This window comes from Balaenoptera acutorostrata, chromosome 14 (genome assembly GCF_949987535.1).
Source record: "Balaenoptera acutorostrata chromosome 14, mBalAcu1.1, whole genome shotgun sequence".
Classification (NCBI taxonomy): Eukaryota; Metazoa; Chordata; class Mammalia; order Artiodactyla; family Balaenopteridae; genus Balaenoptera; species Balaenoptera acutorostrata.
Genome location: NC_080077.1, coordinates 26,559,344 through 26,584,597, shown reverse-complemented (window position 1 = coordinate 26,584,597; position 25,254 = coordinate 26,559,344). Strand labels below are relative to the sequence as shown.

General features: G+C 44.8%; 1 protein-coding gene and 1 pseudogene across 1 annotated transcript; both read left to right on the top strand.

The window, feature by feature from the left end:
- Window positions 1-7,740: 7,740 nt before the first annotated feature.
- On the top strand, window positions 7,741-23,401 carry TNFAIP3 (TNF alpha induced protein 3). The gene is made up of 9 exons (XM_007190932.2): window positions 7,741-8,014; window positions 11,402-11,711; window positions 15,015-15,205; window positions 15,852-15,999; window positions 16,164-16,334; window positions 17,441-17,621; window positions 18,765-19,669; window positions 20,322-20,503; window positions 21,214-23,401. The coding sequence occupies exons 2-9, from the start codon at window positions 11,417-11,419 to the stop codon at window positions 21,496-21,498; spliced, it is 2,358 nt and encodes a 785-aa protein (XP_007190994.2). The 5' UTR covers window positions 7,741-8,014; window positions 11,402-11,416; the 3' UTR covers window positions 21,499-23,401.
- An 843-nt stretch (window positions 23,402-24,244) lies between these two features.
- Window positions 24,245-24,701, top strand: LOC103001445 (ubiquitin-conjugating enzyme E2 N-like; annotated as a pseudogene).
- Window positions 24,702-25,254: the final 553 nt, after the last annotated feature.

Sequence of the window (25,254 nt, the reverse complement as noted above, 5' to 3'; positions counted from 1 at the left end):
TCTAGTTCCCTTGGTTTAGTCTTTACTGCTTTTATCAAGTGGAGGAAAACCCTATTTAGCAAAAATGTGCTGGTTTCCTAGAGATACTCAGGGGTTTTCTGGTTGTTCTGTGAGAGTTTGTGTTTACTTTAATCCGTTTGAAAGTTTCCATGACAGCATGGTATAGAATGTGGTCTGTTGGGCACCTAGAAACCTGGGGTTTATTTCTGGTCTGCTATTAACCTGCTATGTGTCCCTGGGCATATCACTATACCTTGTTGGGGTTCAGTTTCTTCATCTGTAAAATGAGGATATGTGCAAAATAAGATTAATTCTTATCAGGAATTGCAATATACAAAGTAGATGGAAGCAAGGCCTTTCTGGGAAATCAGGTGTGACCATGGAGACCCACCCTTCCTCACCCATCCTGCATGGACTTGAGGATGACCTTCAAATCATCTCCAAAGAATTCTAAGATTCCTGTGTAGGGGGAGATCTTGGTCAAAGAGTATTAACTTTCAGTTATAAGATGAATAAGTTCTGAGGATCTAATGTACAGCATGGTGACTATAGTTGATAATACTATATTATATACTGGAAACTTGATTAAGAGAGTAGCTGTCAGGTGCTCTCATCACCAAGAAAACCATATGTTATCTGTATACCAAAACATCATGCTGTACACCTTAAATATATACAATTTTTATTTTTTAAAGAAGTAAATTATGATGTGGACAAGAAGTCAAGTCATTTACATAAAATAATTGGTCCTGATAAAAATATATTCAGTGGATTAAAAATAAGAGTATATAAATTAAAATTGGTTTACTGTACTATTTTTTTAAATGAATCAAAAAGTTAAAATGTCTTATTGAAAAATAATTTTATACATTGGATACTTTGAAATTTGCTAAGAGAGTAGATCTTAAGTGTTGTCACCACACACACACAAAATGGTGACTACGTGAGATTATGGATGTGTTAATTAGCTTGGTGTGGTAATCATTTCACACTATATACATATATTAAATCATCCCGTTTACCTTAAATATATGCTTTTTTTTTGTCAATTATACCTCAATAAAGCTGGGTAAAAAATGTTCATTAAAAAACTAAAACATTGTCAAAAAAAGAAAGAAAAGAAAATTATCAGTCTTGATGGTTTCAAAAGTCCCATCAAACACAAATATTCAATAGTTCTATAATTCTATATTTGTGAAAAAAAAGTAAATGTATAAAGGAATTCTTGAACTACCTTGCAAAATAAAGGTAATACTCTTTCCCCAAAATATGGAAAACAAACATGAAACGCCTTGTTGTACCTTTTAGTATGTTTAATTCCAAGCAAACATTGAAATAAAACAAATTGTTCTGTCAAGAAGATGAACAATTGATAATAACTAACATTACTATGTGCCAGTCACTGTTCTAAGCACATCACATGTATTCGTTTATTTAATGCTCATAATAACCCTAGGTCTTATTATTATCTCCAGTTTTCAAACATAGAGCTAAAGGAAAAGAAGTGAAGTAACTTGCCCAAGATCACTCGGCTACTAAGTGGCTGAGTTGAGCTTTGAACCCAGCAGTGTGATTCAAACCCTGTACACACATTTCCATATTAAATGTAACCCACTGGAATATTAATTCATATACAATTTTCTTGATAGAACCAAAGAAGGATCAAATGCTGGAGTTGGAATGACTCTTAGGGATTAGTGCATCCAAATTTTTCATTTTATAAATGAGCACAATGAGACCAATTTAAGAAGGCGAAAAATAATCTCTTGGCTCAGCTGAAAGTTTTAAAGTTCCTAAAGTTTCTAAAATGATTTATATCAGAAATTACCCCCTTAAAAATTTAGAGTAAAATAAGTGCTAACTCAGAAAATATCAAATAGATGCTTTAAGGCTTAAAGTAAACGATCATTAGCTTAGGAGGTTATTTGTATTTTCTCATAGAGAGTTTTCCATTCACATCATCTGTTTTATCTCTAGAAAGGTACTCTGAAAGCACAGCCACATGCAGAGTTCTGCATGGATAGTTCAGTCATCATAAAGCAAACGACTGTAGTCAGGGGATAAGACATAACAGCTTGTGCGTTTCTAAGCGATTATAGTTAAAATGCCCAGGGCCAAGAATTTTTCAAGCCACCCAAGCAGTACAATAATTTTCCTGAAGTTCAAAGCCAGGAACATATATATGAATTAAGTTCTTTCATTTAAAAAAATGTTTTTTTTTTTAAATCTCAAATCTCACATGTGCCCAGGTTTGAATGTTTGACATCATTGAGAACCAACCAAAGAAGTACTATTTGGTTCAACCAGAGAAGCCAAGAACCAACGATGAAAGCTTCAAGAATCAAGGTATTTCTTCCTAAGAATTTATTTCAGAGCTGAAATGCAACAAGTTGAGTTTGGGGGGTGATGGGGTTACTTCTGTAAAATACCATAAAAGTCACTTGTTCCAGGAAAAAAGTTACATTTCATTCTGAGATGAAGCATGATGCCTATCTAGCCATTTTCTCTAGAGAACTGAATGTGTCTCAAGACAGATTCAGCAGATTTATTTCAAGTGTGGTAAAACCCAGGCAGCCTCCAAAGCATATATTAAAAATATGGCGATTGTAAAATTTCCTTCTACGTTTCTAAATCTTCTATAATGAAAACTAGAAACCAATTAAAGCTAAAGTCTTAAGACTTTATGAGAACAGACCCAGTTCGGAAAACAAGAGTGTTTTTTTTCAGTAACATAAAACCAACAAAAGGTTAATATTTTTGCATATGATAAACTCATTTACAAATGAATTTTTTAAACTAAAGTGCATGAATAAACATTTTAAAACGCCTAAACATTCATTTGGGAGACTAGTCAACTTCCCTATAATCAAGAGAATAATACACACGCATAAACATACGTGATAAGCGCACCCGGCAGAGGGTCCTTGCTTCTCTGCCCTGCTGATGTTTACTCATTCAAATAAGAAAGAAGAAAATGTCTGGCTGGTTCATCTCAGGTACATACACTTATTTCTTGCGATGCCCCATGCACATAATATTAAAAATTAATAAATTTGTAGACCTTTTCTCCTGTTAATCTGCCTATTTTCCATTTATTTTCAGTTCGTAGACCCAGCTATAGAACCTAGGAGTGCAGAGCTAAAGTCTTTCCTCCTTTACACAGTAAAGAAGAAGGGGGAATGTAATTACGTCAATAAATGTAGGCTATAATCAGTGAGTAAAAGAAAGAACATGTGTACATTTAATAGGATGCGGTTGTTTGCCCCACCCACCATGTTGATATCAAATCCAGGGTGTGCCTTGCAACTACGGATTCTCAGAATCATGGAAATACAGCTGCTTCTCCTCCAGCCTGCTAAGGCGCTTGGAATTTCCACCTTTAAGCTCTGGGAAGTTCTGGTGTCAATAGGAATGTTTCTCAAGAAATATAACACAGTTACACGTTGCAATCTGTTCTTGAAAATGGACACAAATTACCTTATTAGATTAGCCAGTCCCAGAAAACAGGCCCCTGGGAGAGAATGAAAGCCAAAATCCTTTTTTATGCTGATGGGGAGTAGGCAAGGAGAGAAGGCAGGGGTGACAAGGAAGCAGGATTATGGGCACCCCAAGCTGGACAAAGGGAATTGAGAGACAAATGAAGAAAAAGGCAGCGCATCAAAGGCAAATTTTCACAATGGCTTGCACTATTCCAAATAACAGGAACTAATTTATTTCAGTTAACATCCAGCTTACTACTAAACCCAACCCCGCACACCAGCTGGTTCCTAATAAAACCCATTTTAGATCTTTCGGCCATCATTCATACTGGATCATTAATAGAAACCTCCACAGAAACGGAAATGAAACCAAGAATGGAATATTTACATTCATAATGTAAAATAAAATTACTTTGCCAAGTGTTTCAGCCAAGTGTTGACAGAAAGTTAAACCAGAATTCATTGGGGAATGAATCTTCTGACAAGTTTCAGATTTCAGTACCCCATGCTTTCAGGCAAAGTAGGATAAAGAGGGGTTGTACTTGGCACTAAACCAACTCCCTCCCTTCTAGTGGAGGGTCTTTGTTCCTGTTACTAGTGACTCACTGGGTTACCTCAGTTAAGTCCCTTCCCTGTGTGGGTCTTGGTTTCTCCATTCACCCCAGATAATCACTGTAGAGGATCTGAGGTCCCTAGATAAGAAGTAGCATTTCAGGAAAATTTGGCATCCATAGGGTGACGAAACCTGTGACATCATTATCCCAGTTCTCCTTGGAGTTATAGCCCACAAAGAACTTCTATTGTCTTCTCAAAACTAGTCCTGATAACAGCCGTGAAAGTACAAACATCACACTTCAATAATCTCAAAACTCAGCCCAGGGTTATTAAAATTTGAAGCAGGATTTAAAGCTACCCTGCAATAACTAAACTGCCATACTTACATAAGGCTATTTCAAAATACGTTTAATATGGATTTTCCTTTTCAACAGAGCACAATGCCAGGAAAAGGGGAACAATTGTACCACAGACACAAAATGTTCGATTTTAGTTTAACCCATGATTTCCATGCCATGGAATTCCATACACTTTCAGAAATACACTGTGGCTGTTTCTTAAGAAAGACTCATGGACTGAGTTTTTGTTTTTTTGTTTTTGTTTTTTAAAATTATTTATTTATTTATTTATTTATGGCTGTGTTGGGTCTTCGTTTCTCTGCGAGGGCTTTCTCCAGTTGCGGCGAGCGGGGACCACTCTTCATCGCGGTGCGCGGGCCTCTCACTATCGCGGCCTCTCCTGTTGCGGAGCACAGGCTCCAGACGCGCAGGCTCAGTAGTTGTGGCTCACGGGCCCAGTCGCTCCGCGGCATGTGGGATCCTCCCAGACTAGGGCCCGAACCTGTGTCCCCTGCATTGGCAGGCAGACTCTCAACCACTACGCCACCAGGGAAGCCCCCAGGGACTGAGTTTTGAGGTGAGCCAGATACGGGTCCTCTTCCCAACTGTCACATCTGCCTCTCTTTAATCAGGTTTCTCCTGCCCCCTTCCCCACCCGCCTCCACTCCAACCCCACTATCTTGGGATGCACATCTTTTCCATTATGTGGTACAGGCACACAGGCCACAGTCCCACGGACTCACTCCCAGAGGTCATGTGTGCTCATTGTATGAAGTTCACGACATGTGAATGTTGGCACCACAATAAAAGTGACACCTAACTTGGGAACTCACCAAAACACTCCACATAACCAGAATTCCTCTTCTCTCTTTATAAGGAGACATTTTTTTTTCTCCTATGTGTCTACTCAATGTTTATAAATATTCCTTTCTCTTTGCAGAGTTCTGTTCATCTTGATAAGGTCTATCGCAGAAATTAAAGTCCCTTGCAAGGCTTTTATATCTCTCTGGTTTCAATTCATTCCACAGATTTCCCCAAATTTTATATCCCCTTTCTGATAAGGAGTTTCTCCTTCTATACTCTCCCTTCCTCTTCCACTCTTTCTGATTTACCAAGAAAATTCTTATTGGTCTTGCCCATGTGTTAAGTATTAGAAAAGGAAAAGTGCACAGCCAGAGCTCTGATTTAGAAGACAGAAAGAACAGTAAAAACTAGAGAAGGGTGGGGCTAAGAATGCATCCTCACAGAGACCATCATTCCAGTGGTAGAACTATGGAAATGGGGGTAGAGCTAAACTGAGGGTTACAGACCACTCCTGCCTCTGACTGCCATTACCTTGTCACAAATCCTGGCAGGCAAGATGGTATAGCAGCGATTTCAGGACAACTAGAAGTGACAGATATGAGTGTAGTCTTTCAGGCTTCTTACGCCTGCTATCGCATTCCTAACTCCTCCCTAACCAGGGAGCAGATGTAAACCAGAAAAGGGGCAATGGAAGCTACAGGAGTTGAGGGGCCAGAGCCAGACCGTGATGCACAAGAGCAGGCAAATTCTGTTTCCAAAGGAGCACGAAGGGAGAGTGGTCTGAGGATTGAGGGTGTTCTTTTGCATACATCATCTTTTATCATCTCCACGAGCTCAGAAAGTTTCCTGAGGATGACCCCAAGCCCTGTCTGGGTCCCAAGACCACATTCTGCCCCTGCCCAGGGTCCACGTTTGGTTAAGTGAGTGCTGTAAGTTTATGAGGCTGTGGCCAGGGCCACAAACAGAGGCCCTGAGACTTTAAATTTTGTAGGATCTTTTCTGAGAGTGATTATTTTCTGAGAGGACCTAACAGTGTGGGCTTTGGAGTAAGGCAGGCCCAGCGCCAGTCACGGCTCTGCCACTGATTGTGTAGACTTTGGGCAAATGGCGTAAGCTTCTTAAACTTCAGTTTCTTCATCTGCAAAGTGGGGTTGTGAGACTTCAATGGCAGAATGCATTGCAAACACTTAGCCTGGCATATAGTAAGGACTTGATAAGCAGTATCATCACCGTTATCATTATTATATTACTAGCTTGACTATCCATTGTTTGAGTGTTGGCAGCTGAAAACATTTGTGAATGAGAGGACGACAAATACCAGGAGGTTTGGAGTTGGAAAAAACTCCAGCCGTCGGTTTCAAATGACCAGCACCAGCCCTGGGACCTTGGTCACTATTGACTCTCTCTTCTAAGTGCCACACTCCACGCAGCCTCCAGCCCACGCTCTGCAGTTTCTTACTGGAGAGAGGAGTATATTTTTATAATTCAAAACTTGAGATATATGGCCTGACAAGTATACCTAAGTCTACAAGGGGGCAGTGGTACAGAATACTTCAGTCTGGTTCTAGTCAAGTCATTCTAGAAAATGAGCCGAGCCAAGGGGGTGACCAAGACAGTAAAAGGACCTAGTGCCCCCTCTCCACAACTCATGTTCCTGCACAGCCAAGGGGGCTGACACCTATTTCCACAGGACACCCTCTAGGTGAAGACACTGCCCTTAGAATCTTATTTAATAAGGGGGTGTGAGGGGGGCTGAAAAGACTCCTAATAAGATCTTAGGGGGACGTGGCAAGGACAGGAAGGGACTAGAAGTGATTTCTCAACTGATATGCTACCTGAATGGGATGCCACCCGGGCCCCTGGTACGCAGAAATGGAGATGGGAAATCAGTCAAGTGAAGGACGGGGGTTATAGTGGTTCTGATTCTTAATTTTATCTAAGACTGGCTTTGCCCCTGAGAATTTCGAGGCTGCAGGGCCACGAGATCTGACGTCACTTCGAAACGGCATCGCAGCAGCCTGGGGTCCGGGGCTGGCACGAATGCTGCGGATGGGGACCAAGGGCTGTGACTGCATCTTTTTCTCGAAATCCCCCCGGGGGCCCAGAGTTGGGCGCTCCCCTACGAGCTCATCACGTGCGCAGTCCAAGCTTTGCAAACCCAGCGCAGGCCTGTGGTGGTTTTTAGGGTTTTCTTTCTTTATGATTTCCCTTCTGTTCTCCACAGCTGATGATTTTCTGCAGAAAAACGGCTGAGAAAAAGAACCTATTTCATTTCCAGTTCCCATCACTGCGATTTCCACATGGATGTGACGTTGAGTCCAGCTTCCGAAATGCCCAGGTGACTCACGCGGGGACACCCCGGGGCGGGGCGCAGGAGTTTCTCGGGCGTCGGGCGAGGCGGGGCGGGGCGGGGACGGGGCGGGGCGGAGCGCATCGGGCCTCCCGCGTCTCCTGCGCCCCCTAGCGGCAGGAGACCACCGGCTCCGGGCGCCCGGCCCGCGTCACGTGACTGGAAAGTCCCTGGGTGGAAATCCCCGGCTGTCCGCGGGCGGTAAAACAGAAAGGGAAAAAAGAGAACTGGCAGTCTGCAGCCTTGGCGGCGGCAAGTGCAACGAGCTAGGGGCCGCGGGGGCGGAGCAGCAAGAGCGGCCGCCGGGGAAACTGCGGCGGCAGCGGCGGCGGCAGAAGAGATCCGCACCCCCGGCCGGCGCGGCCCGCGAACTAACCCCGAGCAGAGCGTCCATGGGGCGCCGCCCCCGACCGTGACCCCAGCCGGCTGCGCACGCCTGTCCTGACCTGCACTTGGGGTTTCTGCAGAGGATCGCGTGTCCCGAAGAGGTAACCCCCGCGTCCCTGTGCCGTCTCCCCCGGGCAAGGGCTGCGGGTGCGAATTTGGCAGCGACCCGCGGGCTGGCCCCGTCGACCTGGCCTTGGTTTTGCAGCGGTTCCAGAGAGGAGTTTGTTGGCCGTTTGTACCCGTTGTAGATTCTGATCTGCTGAGAGTTGAGGGGGCCGCGCCAGATGTTGGGGTGACAGCCGGGATTCAAGGATCCAGCCAGCTGTTTCTTGCAGATAATGCAGAGAACTTGAAAGGTAGCTGCCTGCGGGGAGAGTCGCCCCCGGGGCCGCTTGGTCGCGGGTGGTCATTGGTGCTTTGCTCTTTGGCTTGTCTTTTTTGGAATCAAGCTCTGCATGCTTACGGCTACGTAGCCCTTGCAAACTGCTGTGGCCTCTTTCCAGATTGTTGTAGCACCAGCCCAAAGGTGTGGGATGCCTCAGGGGCAGCAAAACCCAGGGGGCGGGGAGCCAGGTCAGCTCAACTTCCCGGGACGGCTTGCAGACACTGAGAGTTAAGCAGTGTCAGAGAAGTATGCGTGTAGCAGTGGGTGGTCGGCCTGCCTTTGGGGGCTCCAGTTTAGAGCATCTGCAGGCCCCTATCCCCCAGTCAGACTGTCTTTGTCAGCCGGGGTCGTCCCACATCCTGCCACCTGGCCTTTCAGGAAAGCCGTGGTATTAAGTAAGGAAGGAGCTCAGAACTTGTTGAGACCGCTTTGTTTTCAGTTCTCCCTGCCTCTGATCTTCTTTCCTTGGAAAGCCGCTCTGGTCAAGTATCTCAGGGCAGCCTTCTGAGAGAACCAGTGTTTCAGGGTCCTCTGGACCACAGCCCTAATGTCCCAGAGTATTAAACAGCCAGTTACTGCTTCAGTCTCCGTGGTCTAAAGTGCTTCTTTTTTTTTTTTTTTTTTTCCAATTCTTTGTACAATTTTTGAATTTTTGGAGGGGTACTTTCTAAAGTCGATATTTGTTGATAAAAAGCCAATGACGTAACAAACATGAAAGAAGTGTTACGGGTAATATTGTATGTCTTTGCATATAAGGACATTACAGTCATAGCTCAGAAATTCTTTATCACTGGTCAGATTATTCTTTAATCTTAAGTGTGGAGAAGTCCAAGTCCTGGGCAGTTGGGCGGTGGGTTTTGATTTCTTTTAAGGAGGCAGTTCTGCAGGCCGTGCGAGGCTGAACCTATGAGTGAGGTGACACCGGGCTTTCAAATGTTGACATTTGCATGTCTTGCCTATGGTTCCAGCTCTCACTATTTGAAAACTTTGCTGAAAGATCTTAGGTGAAGAAGAAGATAATAGAAGAGTCAAAAAAGCAAAAAGAAGCTACAACTAGCTTGTTTCAAATCTTCCTCTTGCCTGTCTGTTTCCTTGTGAGAGAAGCAGGCACTGCAACCACAGGAGTGGTGTCCTGAGATTAGCAAAGGGCGGGTGTTGGAAGACCGGGCTTCTCAGCAAAGCCCTGCCCCTGGATGGTGTGGGACATACCTGAGCAGGACCGGTACCGCAGTTGCCGTGGATGGAGACTAAGGTGGTCATGTGATTTCAAGCCGGGGAATAAGGTTGTCTTTATCTTTAGCCTCAGCATCAAGCTGATGGTCAGGCAGTAGAAGTATGTGGTCAGGCAGTGCTTGTTGAGTGATGGATGGACAAATGAATGACATCGTGAAAGAGGCATTTGCCATGCCACCAAGGGGAAGTGTGTGTGATATTTTTGTCCCTTCGTTGTGTCTGTGGTCCTGCCATGATTTTGCCCAAATCCACCTGCAAGGAATATCTGACATCAAAGCACTGATTGCCATTTGACCCAGAGAATGACTTCTTCCAGGCATCACCCAGCTATCAGATAAGGAATCCTGAGCTAAATCTACCACCTCTAGAAGCAACCTCAGAGTCTTCTAGTCTACCTCTCTCCTTGGAGCGGGCCATGAGAATTTAGACCATTTTATCAATGGCTTTGAGAGAGCTGAGACCCACCAGGACTGGCTTCTCTGTAATCTAGGTTTCTTCTCCCTCTTACATTGGTTTAGCTTCTTTCTCAGCTAGAGGCTTGCCCTGGTAAAGAGTATGACACAGGAGTGGGATCAACAAATGCAGTGAAACTTCCTAGGGGCTCTCTTCATGCTCTGAAAATATCTTTGTCTTCATTTTGGAAATTAGGATGGATGGCAAGGTACCCTACTAAGGGCCAGCGAATGTGAGCTGGCTCTCCACAAAGCTCTGCTCTGTAAAGATCCCACGTTACATCATTCCATCATTCCATGCTGTTGGCATGGGTTGGAGATGCTGGGGTTTGCCCCCCTCCTCTTTCATTTGTCCTGAGTGGTCCCTCTGGCTGAAACTTCTTTCCTTGTCTGCTTCCAGACTTTTATTTCTTTCCACCAGTTCATTGTGCTTGAAGATTTCAGGGTGAAGACAGGGTGCGAAATCCACCTGAGTGTTGGTACCTGGAGGACGATAATAAAATTTGGTTGACGGTTGAGTTGAAGTAATACAGTTAATTCTGTAATTATATAGAATATAGTTCTGTACTTCCAATATCTGCTCTTGGAAGTATAGAATTTATTATTCTATTATTGTTATTATTATTCTATTTTTTATTCTGATGTTGTTAAGTTCAGTGGAGAGGTTCTGAAAGACCGCTGACTGTTTGCTCTTAAAATTGCAAAACATCTTGCTGGGAATAAGCTTTTTTGTTGGTTATAAAACATTCAGTTTAACTCTTTGTATATTATAATACATTTTACAAGTAAACGCTTTATAAATATTTCTTTTGGAGACTAAAGAGAAAAGTCCAATCAATAGCCTAGGTGGCAGCATAAAATTGCAGGATTTTTCAGAAAATATTTATTATCTTTCCAGTATAGGGAGGGAGTGCTTGAAAGAGGTCAATCAAGACTTTGCCTAAGAGCAAGGGTTGCTCGGTGGTGCTGTTAGGAAAGGAGCCAGACTTGTCAGGACTACATTGTGCCTGTAACTGGCATTCAGGGTGCCTAAAATCCAGTGGCTGCCCCAGAGCGGCATCAGGATGAAGTGGGATTTTCAGTCGGTTACGAGGCACCATACCTGTTGCTGACAGACAGGCTTGGTTCCCTGACAAATGTTACTGAAAACATGGGTTATTCCCCTCCTCCTCGTTGCCCACTCCCCGCCTTCCTTCTCTTGTTTAGACTAATCTTTAAAAGTGATGTAACTTAAAACAGTCCGGTGTGAGTTCATCTTTGGGGCCAGCTAGTATCCTGGGAGTAGAGGTGACTAAGATCTTTTGCCTACCGCTTAGGGTAATGACAAGATCAAACACTGGGGTTTCCTGCAGGCAGGTATATAGGAGTCATATCAAAGCCGAGCTAACGGCGTGGGGTTTTCTTTCCCTCCTCTTCAGGTGTTGGAGAGCACCATGGCTGAGCAACTCCTTCCTCTGGCTTTGTATTTGAGCAATATGCGGAAAGCTGTGAAGATAAGAGAGAGAACTCCAGAAGATATTTTTAAACCCACCAATGGAATCATTCACCATTTTAAAGCCATGCACCGGTACACACTGGAAATGTTCAGAACTTGCCAGTTTTGTCCACAGTTTCGGGAGATCATCCACAATGCTCTCATCGACAGAAACATCCAGGCCTCCCTGGAAAGCCAGAAGAAGCTCAACTGGTGTCGAGAAGTCAGGAAGCTTGTGGCGCTGAAAACAAATGGTAAGACGTGCTTTTGTCTGGGGGCTGGGGTGGCTCCCACCGGCCTGGGTGCCCATTTCTTAGAAGGTAATAGCACCAGTACAAATCGAATCTCTTAAGGCCGTAGGTACCTTAGTAGAGAGATTCTATAAGGGGCACGTAACGAAAGCAAGCTTGTTTTGTGAATATTTTAATCAAGGATATTTTCTAGTGTATGTTAGACAGCAGAGCACACTGAGGCTTTAAGAATGCATTTCTAGACACCATGCACCTATTAAGTATATGTGTACGGTATGTATGTATGACTTCTGTATGTAATTCTTGCAACTGTTTAATCATCTGTGAAATACCCTTCCTTAGCCAGTAATGGAAATATCAAAAGGCTTTAAGTTCAAAAGGAAAGCATTGTGTGAAAACTGGTAGCGTTTCCCACTGTCATTAGAAAATGCTTGTGATGATGGCCTTACACTTCTTGAATCAGTGACATTTTATGGGTTAACCAGTGACTGTTGTCAGCTCCTCCCTTACCTGGGTTCTGTTGCCTACAATCCCATGATATGAACTAGAAAGATACTTGAGATTTTTAGTGCAGGTTTTAGACCTCTACTTCATGTTTTTTTAGGGATTCCTAGTACTGTACTGCATTTCTTGCTGTCTGTGACTGTCTTCCCAATGGCCTTTTATGACTAGTAGGTGTTTCCTGTTCTAAGCTTTACTGTTTTGTTTGTTATTTATTTCCTTTGAGCAAGAGTATGCACATCACAGAAACGTTTGAACATACTGTTTCATGCAGATACAAAATTCTACTTTATAAATGTAGCGAATTATTACAAGAAGCAAGTGGACTGCTTATGGTCTTAAGTAAGGCCTTTTTCTCAAAAGGCTCCTGTCCTCAGATCAGTGACAACCCTAAACCATCCCGATCAAAATAATACGTCGAAGGGCAAAATTAGTACATCCTTGTTGACAGTGAGATGATAAGAACATCAACTTAAATAAATTGGAACATTCACTTTGGCCATTTTTGACTTGGGTAACTTGGCACGATTGAGGGACATGTTTTTTTCCTTTGGTTCTGGAAGTTAGCATTACCTCAACATCTTGCTTTTATTTTTGAAGCATAGATTCTTAGAAACATAGAAAGAAAACTGGGGCTATGTAGTGTTTACGTTGTTCTTGGCATTAAGTCAAGTGATGCTTAGAAGTAGGTAATTATGTTAAGTCATCATCAAGGGGTTTATGTTCCTGACAGTCTGTGGTTTTAACTCTCTCCCATTTGGTTACAAAAAGAGGTGGGAGAGTTGGAAAGAAGAGATTCTGCCAAATTAGAAATGTGGTAGAAAGAGAAAAACCATATTATCATGAACTGAACTGAGATTTTAGGGTTAACTTGCTCTGGTTCCTTAAGAGAAAAAAATGGAATATAAAAAGTAAATACTTGCTTTGCAAAGATAGGTCATTTAAATCAAGGATTCACGCTCCAAACAAAACTACAAAAGCAAGTGCATTCTGATATGATTTTCTGAGAAGTAAGGATTTTTAGGCTCAGAATCCTTTTATTTCACCACTTGCAAAAAAGTTCCTTAAATTTCTGGAAAAGGAAGAAAAGATATTTAGGGGAAGGAAGGAAACAAATGACTTTTCCTCTCTGATTTTTATTAGCACTTTTTTTTTAAGCCTTCCCCCTATAGGAGGGCTCTACAAAGTCAATGGTCTGTTTGGGGAGGGGGTGATTCACAAGTTTGCATTTGAGGATATGAGACTGGTGATTGAGGAAGGGAGTAGGTGGCATAAAATTGAAACTTCATGTGAAAAATTCCAACGTCTATTGGCTGCAGCGATTTCACTTGTATAATGAGTAGCCCTATTCCAGCTCACCCTGACCACACCCACTTGGAAAGTCCAGGGTGCACTTCGCACTTTAAATGTCTACACACCAGAACAAAAAGTACAATAGCTGTTGCTCAATTGCTAGTCAAATAACTTAGCGCTGGGGAATTCCAGATGTTACTTAGGGAATTTTATGCTGGTGCATCTCAATAAAGAACTGAAAGTAAGCACAAGAAGAAAAAAAGCCTTATCTTTGCTCTAGATTTTGCAAAGGGGAAATTTCAACAGAATGCAGTTGTTGCTACATTTCTGCCAAGACACAAGCCTTGAGCGATCTTTTTGGTTCATTTGTTTGAATGTTTATTTAGCTAGTTTTTCTAAGTGTGTAAATTGAACGGATACTGGCTGCAGATATATTTTTGAGGGTTTGTTGTTGTTGTTGTTTACAGTTGCCTATAATTAAGATTTGGTAAAATTTCAAATAGCTTTATTGCCCCATAGAACAATGTAAGAACACGATTGAACTTTTCTTTATAAAAACAATTATGCACTTCCCAAAAGAGACTAAGGAGTTAACTTTTTTAATATTAAACAGACCTCCAAAATGTTTATTCTTTGGAGTTCAAAAAGCAATGCAGTCTCATGAATTGTGGATTTTAACCTATAAAAGTAACAAAGTGATAGAATAAAATTAGACCTATCTTTTTCTCAAAAGGCTCAAAATTCTTCAAGTGCCAGCCCTAAACACTGAACTATTTTCAAATGTAGACATTGAGGCCCTCTTTAACTCTGAAAAAGGACTCTAATTGCTAACAGGCGGGTTCACACAAGGCATTTCTGGGGGTGAGGTGGGCAGGCAGTAGGTAATTCAGTCTTCTCAATCCCACTTTACAGACCAGGAGAGGAAGCTCCCAGGCCCCAAAGGCTGTGGTGGGATGGTCAAGTCATGTACCACTGAGTCATGGCCAGACTGTCCCTGTCTAGTAAATGGAGGCAGACCAGCTTCCTAGTTTGAGCATGTTACCCTGGGGGTTCTCTCTCAGAGTCAGAGAGCAATAGTGCCAGCGTCTTAGCCAGAAAATCAAGGCATGTTAGAAAGGAATGGACTTCAGAGATCATAATCCAATGTCCTCATTTCCAAAGAGGAAAAATACTCAGACGTTAAGGAATTTCCCCCCAAGGTCACCTAAACTAGTTAGGGCAGAGCCAGGCTGGAACCAAGGGCCCCTGACTCTCGGTCCCTGGTTCCTTGGCTCTGTTAGTATCATTCATTAAAAATAAGAGTTCAAAGAATGATATATTTTTCTTTCGTTAAAGCTGTCATCACCTTGTGAAATGTTACCAGTTAGCCCTTCGACTAAGACATTAAACCACTGGCGTTTCTCACAAGCGCTATTGGGTCCCCGCATGGTAGCCGTAAGGCTAGTTTATTCTGTAAACCCCTGCTAGGCCTTAGATGTAGATTGCTTGAATTTGCTTCCCTTCTGTCCTCAGGTGACGGAAACTGCCTCATGCACGCTGCTTCCCAGTACATGTGGGGTGTTCAGGACACAGACTTGGTCCTGAGGAAGGCGCTCTTCAGCACCCTCAAGGAGACGGACACCCGCAACTTTAAATTCCGCTGGCAGCTGGAGTCTCTTAAGTCTCAGGAATTCGTGGAAACGGGGCTTTGCTACGATACCCGGGTATGTTGTGTTTCCTCATCAAGCATCTATTGACAGAGCTCCATGGTGGCAAAACAGTACCTTCGGCCAGTCCCTGCTCTCAAGGAGCATGTGATTTGCCGGGTCACATGAACTTGGCAAAGCAGAGTTGATGGAAAACACCAGAAGCCTCCTGTGGGATGGACCTGAGGCTCTTGTCACTGCTGGGGGGCTCCAGGGCAGCAGCTTCCCAGCTGGGGAGTCATCTTAGAATGATCTTTCTGATCTTGGGCTTCCCTGTGGCGTTTTAGTTGTTTTTCAGTTTGATTGACCTTCTCATGCTTTACTGAGCGCCAGCCAATCAAATTCAGACGGGTGCCTCCCCATTTTCAGTCACAAGTTTGGGATTTTTGTGCACATTTGGATGAGGAGTGTTGACATTATGCCTCATCAGGGATTTTTTTGAAAGCAGGTGCTCTCCCCATCCTCCCCTACTTTTGAGTTTGCCTTGTAGTGGAAAAAAGTAAGGGAAGAAAACCAAAGTGGGGACAAAAGGGTGATCGTTTAAATGATAATTTCAAGAAAGGGTAAAAGTAAGCTGAGTGATACAAGTGATTGATTATAGAGTGAAGCCAGAATTGTTTTTTAGTGCAGAGTACATTCAATGATTTCCTTTCTGTCCCCTTAGAATTGGACTGATGAATGGGACAGCCTTGTCAAAATGGCATCCGCGGACATACCAGTGGCCCGCAGTGGACTTCAGTATAATTCACTGGAAGAAATACACATATTTGTCCTTTGCAACATCCTCAGAAGGCCGATCATTGTCATTTCAGGTGAGATGCCTGCTGAGGGCTTACCTGTATGTAAGTGCTTTTCAGCTTTAGTGCTTTACCTCTTAGCAAAACCCATGCTACCAAAGTTACAGGAGACCATAGTTGAATGGAATCTGATGAAAGCCACGGAGGGCCTTATTGTTTCTTTCTGTTTCCTTAAACAGACAAAATGCTGAGAAGTTTGGAATCGGGTTCCAATTTCGCTCCTTTGAAGGTGGGCGGAATTTACTTGCCTCTCCATTGGCCTGCGCAGGAATGCTACAGATACCCCATCATTCTCGGCTACGACAGCCAACACTTTGTACCCCTGGTGACCATGAAGGACAGTGGACCTGGTGAGCAAACTGAGCATCTATTCACATTTGTACTTGCTGGTAGATACTGGTACACCCCGTTTCTCCTGAACGTCAGGGTTTGCTTTTTTGCTCCTTATTGAAAGTCTCATTTAAGTGAATTAGTTTTATTTAAATACAGTGTTCTGTCAGTTGTTTAGCAACAGTGATGCAATAACAGTCATCGTAATGCGCCCGCAACTTTTTGTCTATAGTTTGGGAAGTACTTTCAGCACGTTAGTGGCAAGTAGGAGATAATGTATATTACTGCTACCATTTCTTAATTAGCCCATAATACAGTGCCTGGCATGGGGCAGGTAAATGTCTGGCAGGTTAGCTATTATTGTAGTAGCGTAATGAGGAGCTAATAAGGCACTTTACAAAGGCTTAGGTACATTATTTTATTTCACTTCATCTTCACAGCATCCCTGTGGATGCGATAGCCTTATAGTACAGATGAGGCACTTGAAGCCCAGAGAAGTTAAATAACTTACCTGATGTCACAGAGATGGATGGTAGCAAAGTCAGGACTCGAACCCAGGTCGGTCTGGTTCTGAGTGTGGGATTTAACCAATAAGACCTACTGTCTCCAGGCTGCTTAATATGCTGTGGGCTTCCTGGAAACCATGTAGAGTTTTTTTGGGTTTTTTAAATTTTATTTATTTTTGGCTGCATTGGGTCTTCGTTGCGGTGCGCGGGCTTCTCATTGCGGTGGCTTCTCTTGTTGTGGAGCACGGGCTGTAGGTGCATGGGCTCAGTAGTTTGTGGCTCCCGGGCTCTAGAGCGCAAGCTCAGTAGTTGTGGCGCACGGGCTTAGTTGCTCCGCGGCATGTGGGATCTTCCCGGACCAGGACTCGAAGCCATGTCCCCTGCATTGGGAGGCGGATTTTCATCCACTGCACCACCAGGGAAGTCCCAACCGTGTGTTTTTTATTAAGAGTTTAGCACAGTTCGTTTCCCCATTTGATTTTGTGGCCAGATAATACTTTTCCACTCTGTAGTTGTATCCTTTCTGCATTTTCAAAATGTAGTCGTTATATATATGGCCTCACACATAATCTCCTTTAGTAGAATCATATTTTGCTGATGTGTTATTTTTTTTCCCTCAGAAATCCGAGCCGTTCCACTTGTTAACAGAGAGAGAGGAAGATTCGAAGACTTACAAGTTCACTTTTTGACAGATCCTGAAAATGAGACGAAGGACAAGCTCCTGAAAGAGTACTTGATGGTGATAGAAATCCCTGTTCAAGGCTGGGGCCGTGGCACCACCCATTTAATTAACGCTGCAAAGTAAGCAGTTTGTGTTTTGCTCTATCCTTCGTCATCTTTAAGCTGCTGCTACCCCAAAGACCGACAGTAGAGTTATTTGAAGCTGGTTTCCTCCAGCGTGAAACAAGTTTAGGGGCTCGTGTGTGAGTCAGAGACAATCACTTCAGGTGGCACTAACTTGGGTTTCAAATGGGAACAAGTAATTTATCCAAAATGATTTTTACTGCATGTCTGGATGGTGAGCGTCAGCCCTGTGGCTTTAAAAAGTGCGTTCACATCAAGGATGGGTTGTTTTTTTTTTTTTAATTGCCCTAGTGCTAGACTAGCAAGCGAAAATTCTTAGAAACAAAACACTCATTCTCCTGGCTTCTGGGTAAGGCAGACACACCAGACACAGACTGAGCTGTAGAATGTGTTTATGTGGCAGGCACGTGACTTGGCCGCATGGGGTGGGGAGGAGAGACCCAGAGTGCAGGTTGTACAGATATCAAAATTGTAAACACTGGCTTGATGATAAAGAGATGCCTATTTCCTAGAACTTGAAATGCACAAGACCGAGAAGGCCTAAGAGAATCGGTTTCTCAGAGTGGAGATGAACAAATTACAGAGTCAGAAGTCAGTAGGTAGCGCCTGATGGTGTGTCCGCCTCTTAGTTACTGCTGGTGGCAGTTACCGCCAATAGAGACCAGGTGCACGTTTAAAATTAATAAAATAAATTAATAAAGCAAAATACAGAACACGTTACAAGGTAGTTTGTACTATAAAGTAAGCTCATCGCAAATGAATACCCTGAATAATGTTTCACTAGAAATTTGATCTCTGAGAAGTTAGAAAGTAAAAGTGACTTTTTCAAAGAGGAAGAGGGTAATTAAGTGTAGAAGCAGCCCCTGAGTAGCCCTTTCTTTAGAATTATCTATAATTTGGGGTGGACCAAAATTAATTAAATGAGACTGATTCTCGAAATAATGACGTCTTCTCAACAGTATTGGACCGTGTTACGTTAGAGGTGCAAAGTCTTCATCATAGGCTGCATTTCAGTGAATGGTTATGAAGTTATCACCACAGCCCACATTTTAAAAGTTTGCTCTATGATCTAGTGGTGTAAAATCGTATGTGTGTGTGTGTGTATGTGTGTAGTCTCATGTTTTTCCTTTTGGTCTTTAGGTTGGATGAAGCTAACTTACCCAAAGAAATAAACCTGGTAGATGATTACTTTGAGCTTGTCCAGCACGAGTACAAGAAGTGGCAGGAAAACAATGAGCAGGGGCGGAGAGACACGCACCCCCAGAATCCTTTGGAACCTTCCGTCCCCCAGCTTTCTCTCATGGACATCAAATGCGAAACGCCCAACTGCCCTTTCTTCATGTCCGTGAACACCCAGCCTTTGTGCCACGAGTGCTCGGAGAGGCGGCAAAAGAAACAAACCAAAGCCCCAAAGCCCAGCTCCAAGCCGGGCCCTGAGGCGCTGCCCCGCCTGGTGCTCGGGGCCTCCCGGGGGGAGGCCTGGAGCCCCGAGGAGCCCGCCGGGGGTCCCCACTCAGCCCCTCCGACAGCACCCAGTCTCTTCCTGTTCAGCGAGACCACGGCCATGAAGTGCAGGAGCCCCGGCTGCCCTTTCACCCTCAACGTGCAGCACAATGGCTTCTGCGAGCGATGCCACAACGCCCGGCAGCTCCCCGCGGGCCACCGCTCGGACCCCGCGCAGCATCTCGACCCCGGCAAGTGCCGAGCCTGCCTCCAGGACGTCACCAGGACGTTTAATGGGATCTGCAGCGCTTGCTTTAAAAGGACTACAGCCGAGCCCGCCCCGAACCTCAGCTCGAGCAGCCCCCTCTCCTGCCACCAGCGCTCCAAGTCTGACCCCTCACAGCTCGCACAGAGCCTCTCCCCGCACGCCTGCCGCAGAGCCGGGCCCGAGGCTCCCTCTGGCCGCCGCTCCCCGGCCGCACGGACTCCAGGGGACAGGACGGGGACCAGCAAGTGCAGGAAAGCGGGCTGCATGTATTTTGGGACTCCAGAGAACAAAGGCTTTTGCACGCTGTGTTTCATCGAGTACAGAGAAAATAAACGTGAGTGAGAGGATGGGTTTCACCCCTGTTTCAAAACCCCATGTAGAAGGCAGTTTGCCCCTGAAATTCAAGAAGGGGCTGTGGTGTAGAGTGTGCCTTGCGTGGGGGGACAGTCACAGTGTCTCTGCCGGCACACGTGGAAGCAGAAGCACAGAACAGCATGTTCCAAAACCCACAAGAGCCCTGTGGGTAGAGTTCAGAGAATTTGTTTTTATAAGGTCATGTGGTGTAGTGTTTGTAAGGTAGAATTTAAACGAGACTTCTTTTGAAACTCTGGCATACTAGGGAAAATTCAAAACCTGATGAGCGGTAGCTGGAAAGAGAGCGGCCTTCACTGACGTTGTAAGAGTCCATTTGTGGTTTTGGAAATCTCAAATTTGAAAGAAGGACGGGCGCTTTATGTCTCTGCTTGTTCTGTTACTGTGACCGACCAGTGTGGCATGTTCCAAAGGGAGAGATCTGTAAAGTCAAAGATGTTTTTATTTTAGTATTATTTCTCTTGGTTATTTTGCTAGGTTTCTGAAAAGGTTGCTCTCGTAGGTAGAGCGCAGCTGGTCTAATCTGTATTAGGAACCTGTCTGTTTCTCCGATGTCAGCATCTGTCCGCTTGGTGAACCGTACGTGTTGCTGATGAGCCTCTGCTCTCTTGTAGATTTTGTCCCTGCCTCAGGGAAAGCCAGCCCCACGGCCTCCAGGTTCCAGAACACTGTCCCCTGCCTGGGCAGGGAATGCGGCGCCCTCGGAAGCAGTGTGTTTGAAGGATACTGTCAGAAGTGTTTCATCGAAGCTCAGAATCAGAGATTTCATGAAGCGAAAAGGGCTGAAGAGCACCTGGTGAGACATCTTCAGGGACATTCCCCTCTCCTGTGGGCCCGGCCTCCTTGCCGAAGTGATAAGCAGGCTTTCCTCCCTGCTGAGTTCCAGGGAAAAACCAGGGGAAAAGTCAGCCTGGCCCCCAGGGCTGGAAGCGCAGCAGTTCCTATTGATTTTCATGGCCTAAGTTTACTTTAGATTCATTTTAAGAAGCAAATAAAACCAGCCGTGGAATAAAACCCGTTAAAGCCTCCGAAAAGCCAAATGGCAATCGGAGACTTCTTGGATTTGTAGCAGAAGTGCAGAATTTCTTAAATAATCCTCTTATTATGAGATAGAAGGAAGAGGCAGAACATCCCGGGTGCCTCCACTTACTGGCATATAAGAAAAGCAAACATTCATTGATAGACGCCTCTCCTGCTGGTTGGAGGGTGGTAGGGAATCGGTCTAAATGAGAGCACCTTAGTATTAATCCAGACGGAAGCGAGCCGGCCCAGCCTTTGCCGGCCTCCGTGTTAGGGTTGGTGGTTCCACCGGGCCTCCCTGGGGCCAGGTCTGTTCTCATGGGATGGGGAGGAGAGGTCCTTGGAGGCTCCCCCTGTCCCCTTGGTCAGGCAGATGCCCTTCACCACCCCCAGCCCTTTGTAGAACCCACACCGTCGGATGAGATGGTACCGTGTGGTCCCTGAACAATGAACGTGACAGTGGTTCTCTCTGCTTTCTCCACCCAGAGGGCGAGCCAGCACCGAGACTTGCCCCGAGCCACCCAGAGCACCTCCTGGCCCAAGTGCACGCGGGCCACCTGCAGGGACGTGCTGGCCTGCTGCAGCCAGGAGCTGTGCATGGAGTGCCAGCACCTCGGCCAGCGCGTGGGCACCAGCGCCCGGCGGCCCGAGCCCGTCCCTGAGGAGCCCCCCACGCAGCGCTGCCGGGCCCCCGCCTGTGACCACTTCGGCAACGCCAAGTGCAACGGCTACTGCAACGAGTGCTTTCAGTTCAAGCAGATGTATGGCTAACCTGACCCAGGGGGCCAGCCCGGGCCCGGAGGGGCCTGGAGCCTTAGCCCGCACGGTGCTGTGTTCTCTGTGCCCCCGGTGCCACCCGAGGGTCCGGCCCTGCACGGCGGGCCCAGGGTGTCTCTGAGCAGGGGAGGAAAGAAGCTCTCGGTCACCGGCCTGGCATCTGAAGCGTGTGACTGGCCGCAGGTGGTGTGGGCTTCAGCCCAGAGCTCCTCCTCCTCTCCTTCCAAGCAGGCGGCCAGGAACCTCATGGACTCAGAACGCGTGCCAGGACTGCTGCGTCCTCTTTCGAGAAAAGGGGAAAGATGCAGGTCAGGCGGGCTGGGAAGCTCGGAGCCAGTCCCCCTGCCCTCCATCAGCAGTTCTCGGAGATGGCGAGCTGAGGCCCGCAGGCCCTGTGCCGGAAGCTCGGGAAGCTCAGGGATAACGGGCAGACGCGGAGTGCCAGTCGTTCATGGTTTTTCCCTCCCTGCCTCGCTCCTTTCCCACGGACCCGGCAGAAGCAGAACCGTCCACAGACTGATGCCGAGGCTGCTGGGACTGAACAAGTCCACGGTGAAAAGCACACCAGCTGCTCCTTACGATATGCACCTTGTAAAACTCAGAGTATTCTCAGTGGGCACATGTGTAACTCTTTTGGTGATCACTGTCTTTACTTCTAAAGGTTAACTTGAACTGAGGTGAGCATAAACCTGTATACATACATAATGGCCCCTTGTGTTATGTATGAGGGAATTTTGTTTGTTACGTTGTGCTGCTGCCCCAGAAGTTTAAGTAAGAAGACTGACTGATAATAATAACCTATTTTCTGGTTGTTGTAGGGGCAAGCATGACTCTAGACACAGCCCACGTGAACTCCACCAGCAGACTTTTGTGTCTGTGTAATCACTTTATTTATTTTATTGCAAACTTTCAGGTTATTTAAGTGAAGCTGTTTCTTCTGGTCTGCAGAAATTGCTATACTGTCTTCTTGAGATAACATACTGGCTCTCAGTCATGTTATAGACACAGCAAACTCCTGACCACAGTAGGGGAGTCGACCTTTTCCACACATTTTGGAAAGAAGAAGTCGCATCGAAAATAAATTCACTAAACTCTCACGCTTCCTCGTGAAACTTTGGCCAGAGCCACTTCCCAGCCCTCCGATGAGAAACCGTTCTCCACAGTGTATAGATGCTTCTGCGTATCCTACCTCCTTAGAGAGACGATTGGGAAGGAGCAGGGATGAGATTGGAGAAGGTCACGGGGAAATATGGAGCGTTTGGTGATGGTTTTGTTTGCTGTGTTCATGCTGTGTGCTGGGGTGCAGGGCAGTGACCTCGTGGCCACCTTAGCATTGGGACAGCACAACCTTGTAACCATGAGTACGAGGAAGTTTCTTTCTGTCCTTGGCCTGCAGTTTCTCTGTGTGTTTTGTGTTGCTTTCATACTTGTTCTAGAAGAAAAAAGAAGGGAAACACATTGTCCCCAGAGGTAAAGGCTGCTATTTTTTTTTTTTCGAGGGTCTGGACTTAAGACCTGAAAATTTTGGCAATCTGTAACTAACTCTCCAGTCTTTACTTGTCCTACGTGATGTGTTTTCCCCTGGAGATACCATAAGCCTTTTTCCTTGACAGATCTCTTTATAATGTCTTTCTAAAGATTTCAGATAAACTTCAGTGTTTCCATTTAGTTCTTTTGAAGTTGCTATTTTAATATTTTATATGTATCAACATTTTCATTCTTAATGTGAATAAATGGAATTATTTATACTTATTATAGAAAACATTTGAAATTTGCACATTTAGTTGTCTCTGATAGAAAACTGTTGACTCTCTATTGGCTTTCTTCAAGTTTTCCTAAATTTAAATGTAACTTTTCACAGAAGTCAAGATTAAAAAGTAAATTATTTAAGAACAAATTTTGATGTTTTCTGTTTATGAATGGTGAAAGAGAAAGGCCCCAATATTAAGACCACACTTCCCAAACAACTTTATTTCAAGGAACACCTGGGCTGGGGGTACATCTGTCACCCATAGATATTAAGAGAACTGACTGTTAAGGGTAAGGCATCTGGTTTAACAGGGAAGGCATGGAGGCCCAGAGGGAAGTAGGAAAGACGTGCCGGTGCCTGTTCCCTGTGCTTCTCTGCAGTTTCCTGCCCTCAGCCTTACTGAAGTACAGAGAGAAAAGACAAGGGGGAGGAGCAGAGAGAGACCGGCAGGAAAGAAATCAGAGGGGAGGAAGGAGTGTAAGACTTCTGGGTCAGATCTTAGAAGAGGTGACCTATGTGCTGGCCGTGAGCGCCGGAGGCACCAGTGTCCTGGGAAATTATAAATGGCCCATTCCACCCAGTACAAGTGTACCTATAGAAGATGAATGCCGAAGGACTGTGCAGCTCCTGGAGTCTCTCTTTTTTTTTTTTTTTGAAGCTGCCCAGGAGATTCTGATCATCAGCCAGATTTTAGAACCATGCATTTAAAGAAATATTTATAATTATTTCTAAACTTACTGTGGGAAATTGTAACATACAAGAAAACAGATAAGAATATCATGAGCCCCCATATATCCATCATCCAGTTTCAACACTTAGAAACATCTTGCCAAGTTTGTTTCATCTGTCACCTCTTTTTTTTTTTTCCGGATTATTTTAAAGCAAATTCCAGATATTGTGTCCTCACACTCACATATACATCAGTGTGTATCTCTAATTGATAACAATAGGTTCTTTTGAGACCAGAGGCCGAACTCGGGATCTGACAAGATGGCCGGGCTGCACCACAGGATTATCAAGGAAACCCAGCGTTTGCTGGCAGAGCCAGTTGCCGGCATTAAAGCAGAACCAGATGAGAGCAACGCCCGTTATGTTCATGTGGTCATTGCTGGCCCTCAGGATTCCCCCTTTGAGGGAGGGACTTTTAAACTTGAACTATTCCTTCCAGAAGAATACCCAATGGCAGCCCCTAAAATACGTTTCATGACCAAAATTTATCATCCTAATGTAGACAAGTTGGGAAGAATATGTTTAGATGTTTTGAAAGATAAGTGGTCCCCAGCACTGCAGATCCGCACAGTTGCTATCGATCCAGGCTTTGTTAAGTGCTCCCAATCCAGATGATCCGTTAGCAGATGATGTAGCGGAGCAGTGGAAGACCGACGAAGCCCAAGCCATAGAAACAGCTAGAGCATGAACTAGGCTATATGCCATGAATAATATTTAAATCTATCCGATCATCAAGTGTACATCACTTCTCCTGTTCTGCCAAGACTTCCTTTTTTGTTTGCATTTAATGGACACAGTCTTAGAAACATTACAGAATAAAAGCCCAGACATCTTCAGTCCTTTGGTGATTAAATGCACATTAGCAAATCTATGTCTTGTCCTGATTCACTGTTGTAAAGCATGAGCAGAGGCTAGAAGTGTCATCTGGATTGTTGCGAAACGTGTAAAAGCAGTGGCCCTTCTCTGCTTTTATTCATTTCCCCATCATGGTTTGAGTATAAAGCACTGTGAATGAAGGTAGTTGTCGGGGTTAGCTGCAGGGGTGTGGGTGTTTTTCTTTATTATTATTATTTTTTTGGTGGTGGGGGAAGGTAGTTTTATTTTAATTTTATGGGCTCCTTTCCCCCTTTTTATGGTGATCTAATTGCATTGGTTAAAAGCAGCTAACCAGTTCTTTAGAATATGCTCTCTAGCCAAGTCTAACTTTATTTAGACACTGTAGATGGACAAGCTTGATTGTTTGAACCAAAATGGGAACATTAAACAAACAT

What these genes read in the sequence shown, in the direction of transcription:
- TNFAIP3 (XM_007190932.2), top strand. Translation starts at nt 11,417, where the DNA reads ATGGCTGAGCAACTCCTTCCTCTGGCTTTGTATTTGAGCAATATGCGG. An exon ending in TGTGGCGCTGAAAACAAATG is followed by an intron (nt 11,712 to 15,014) that starts GTAAGACGTGCT and finishes TTCTGTCCTCAG; the next exon opens with GTGACGGAAACTGCCTCATG. An exon ending in CATTTAATTAACGCTGCAAA is followed by an intron (nt 17,622 to 18,764) that starts GTAAGCAGTTTG and finishes TTTGGTCTTTAG; the next exon opens with GTTGGATGAAGCTAACTTAC.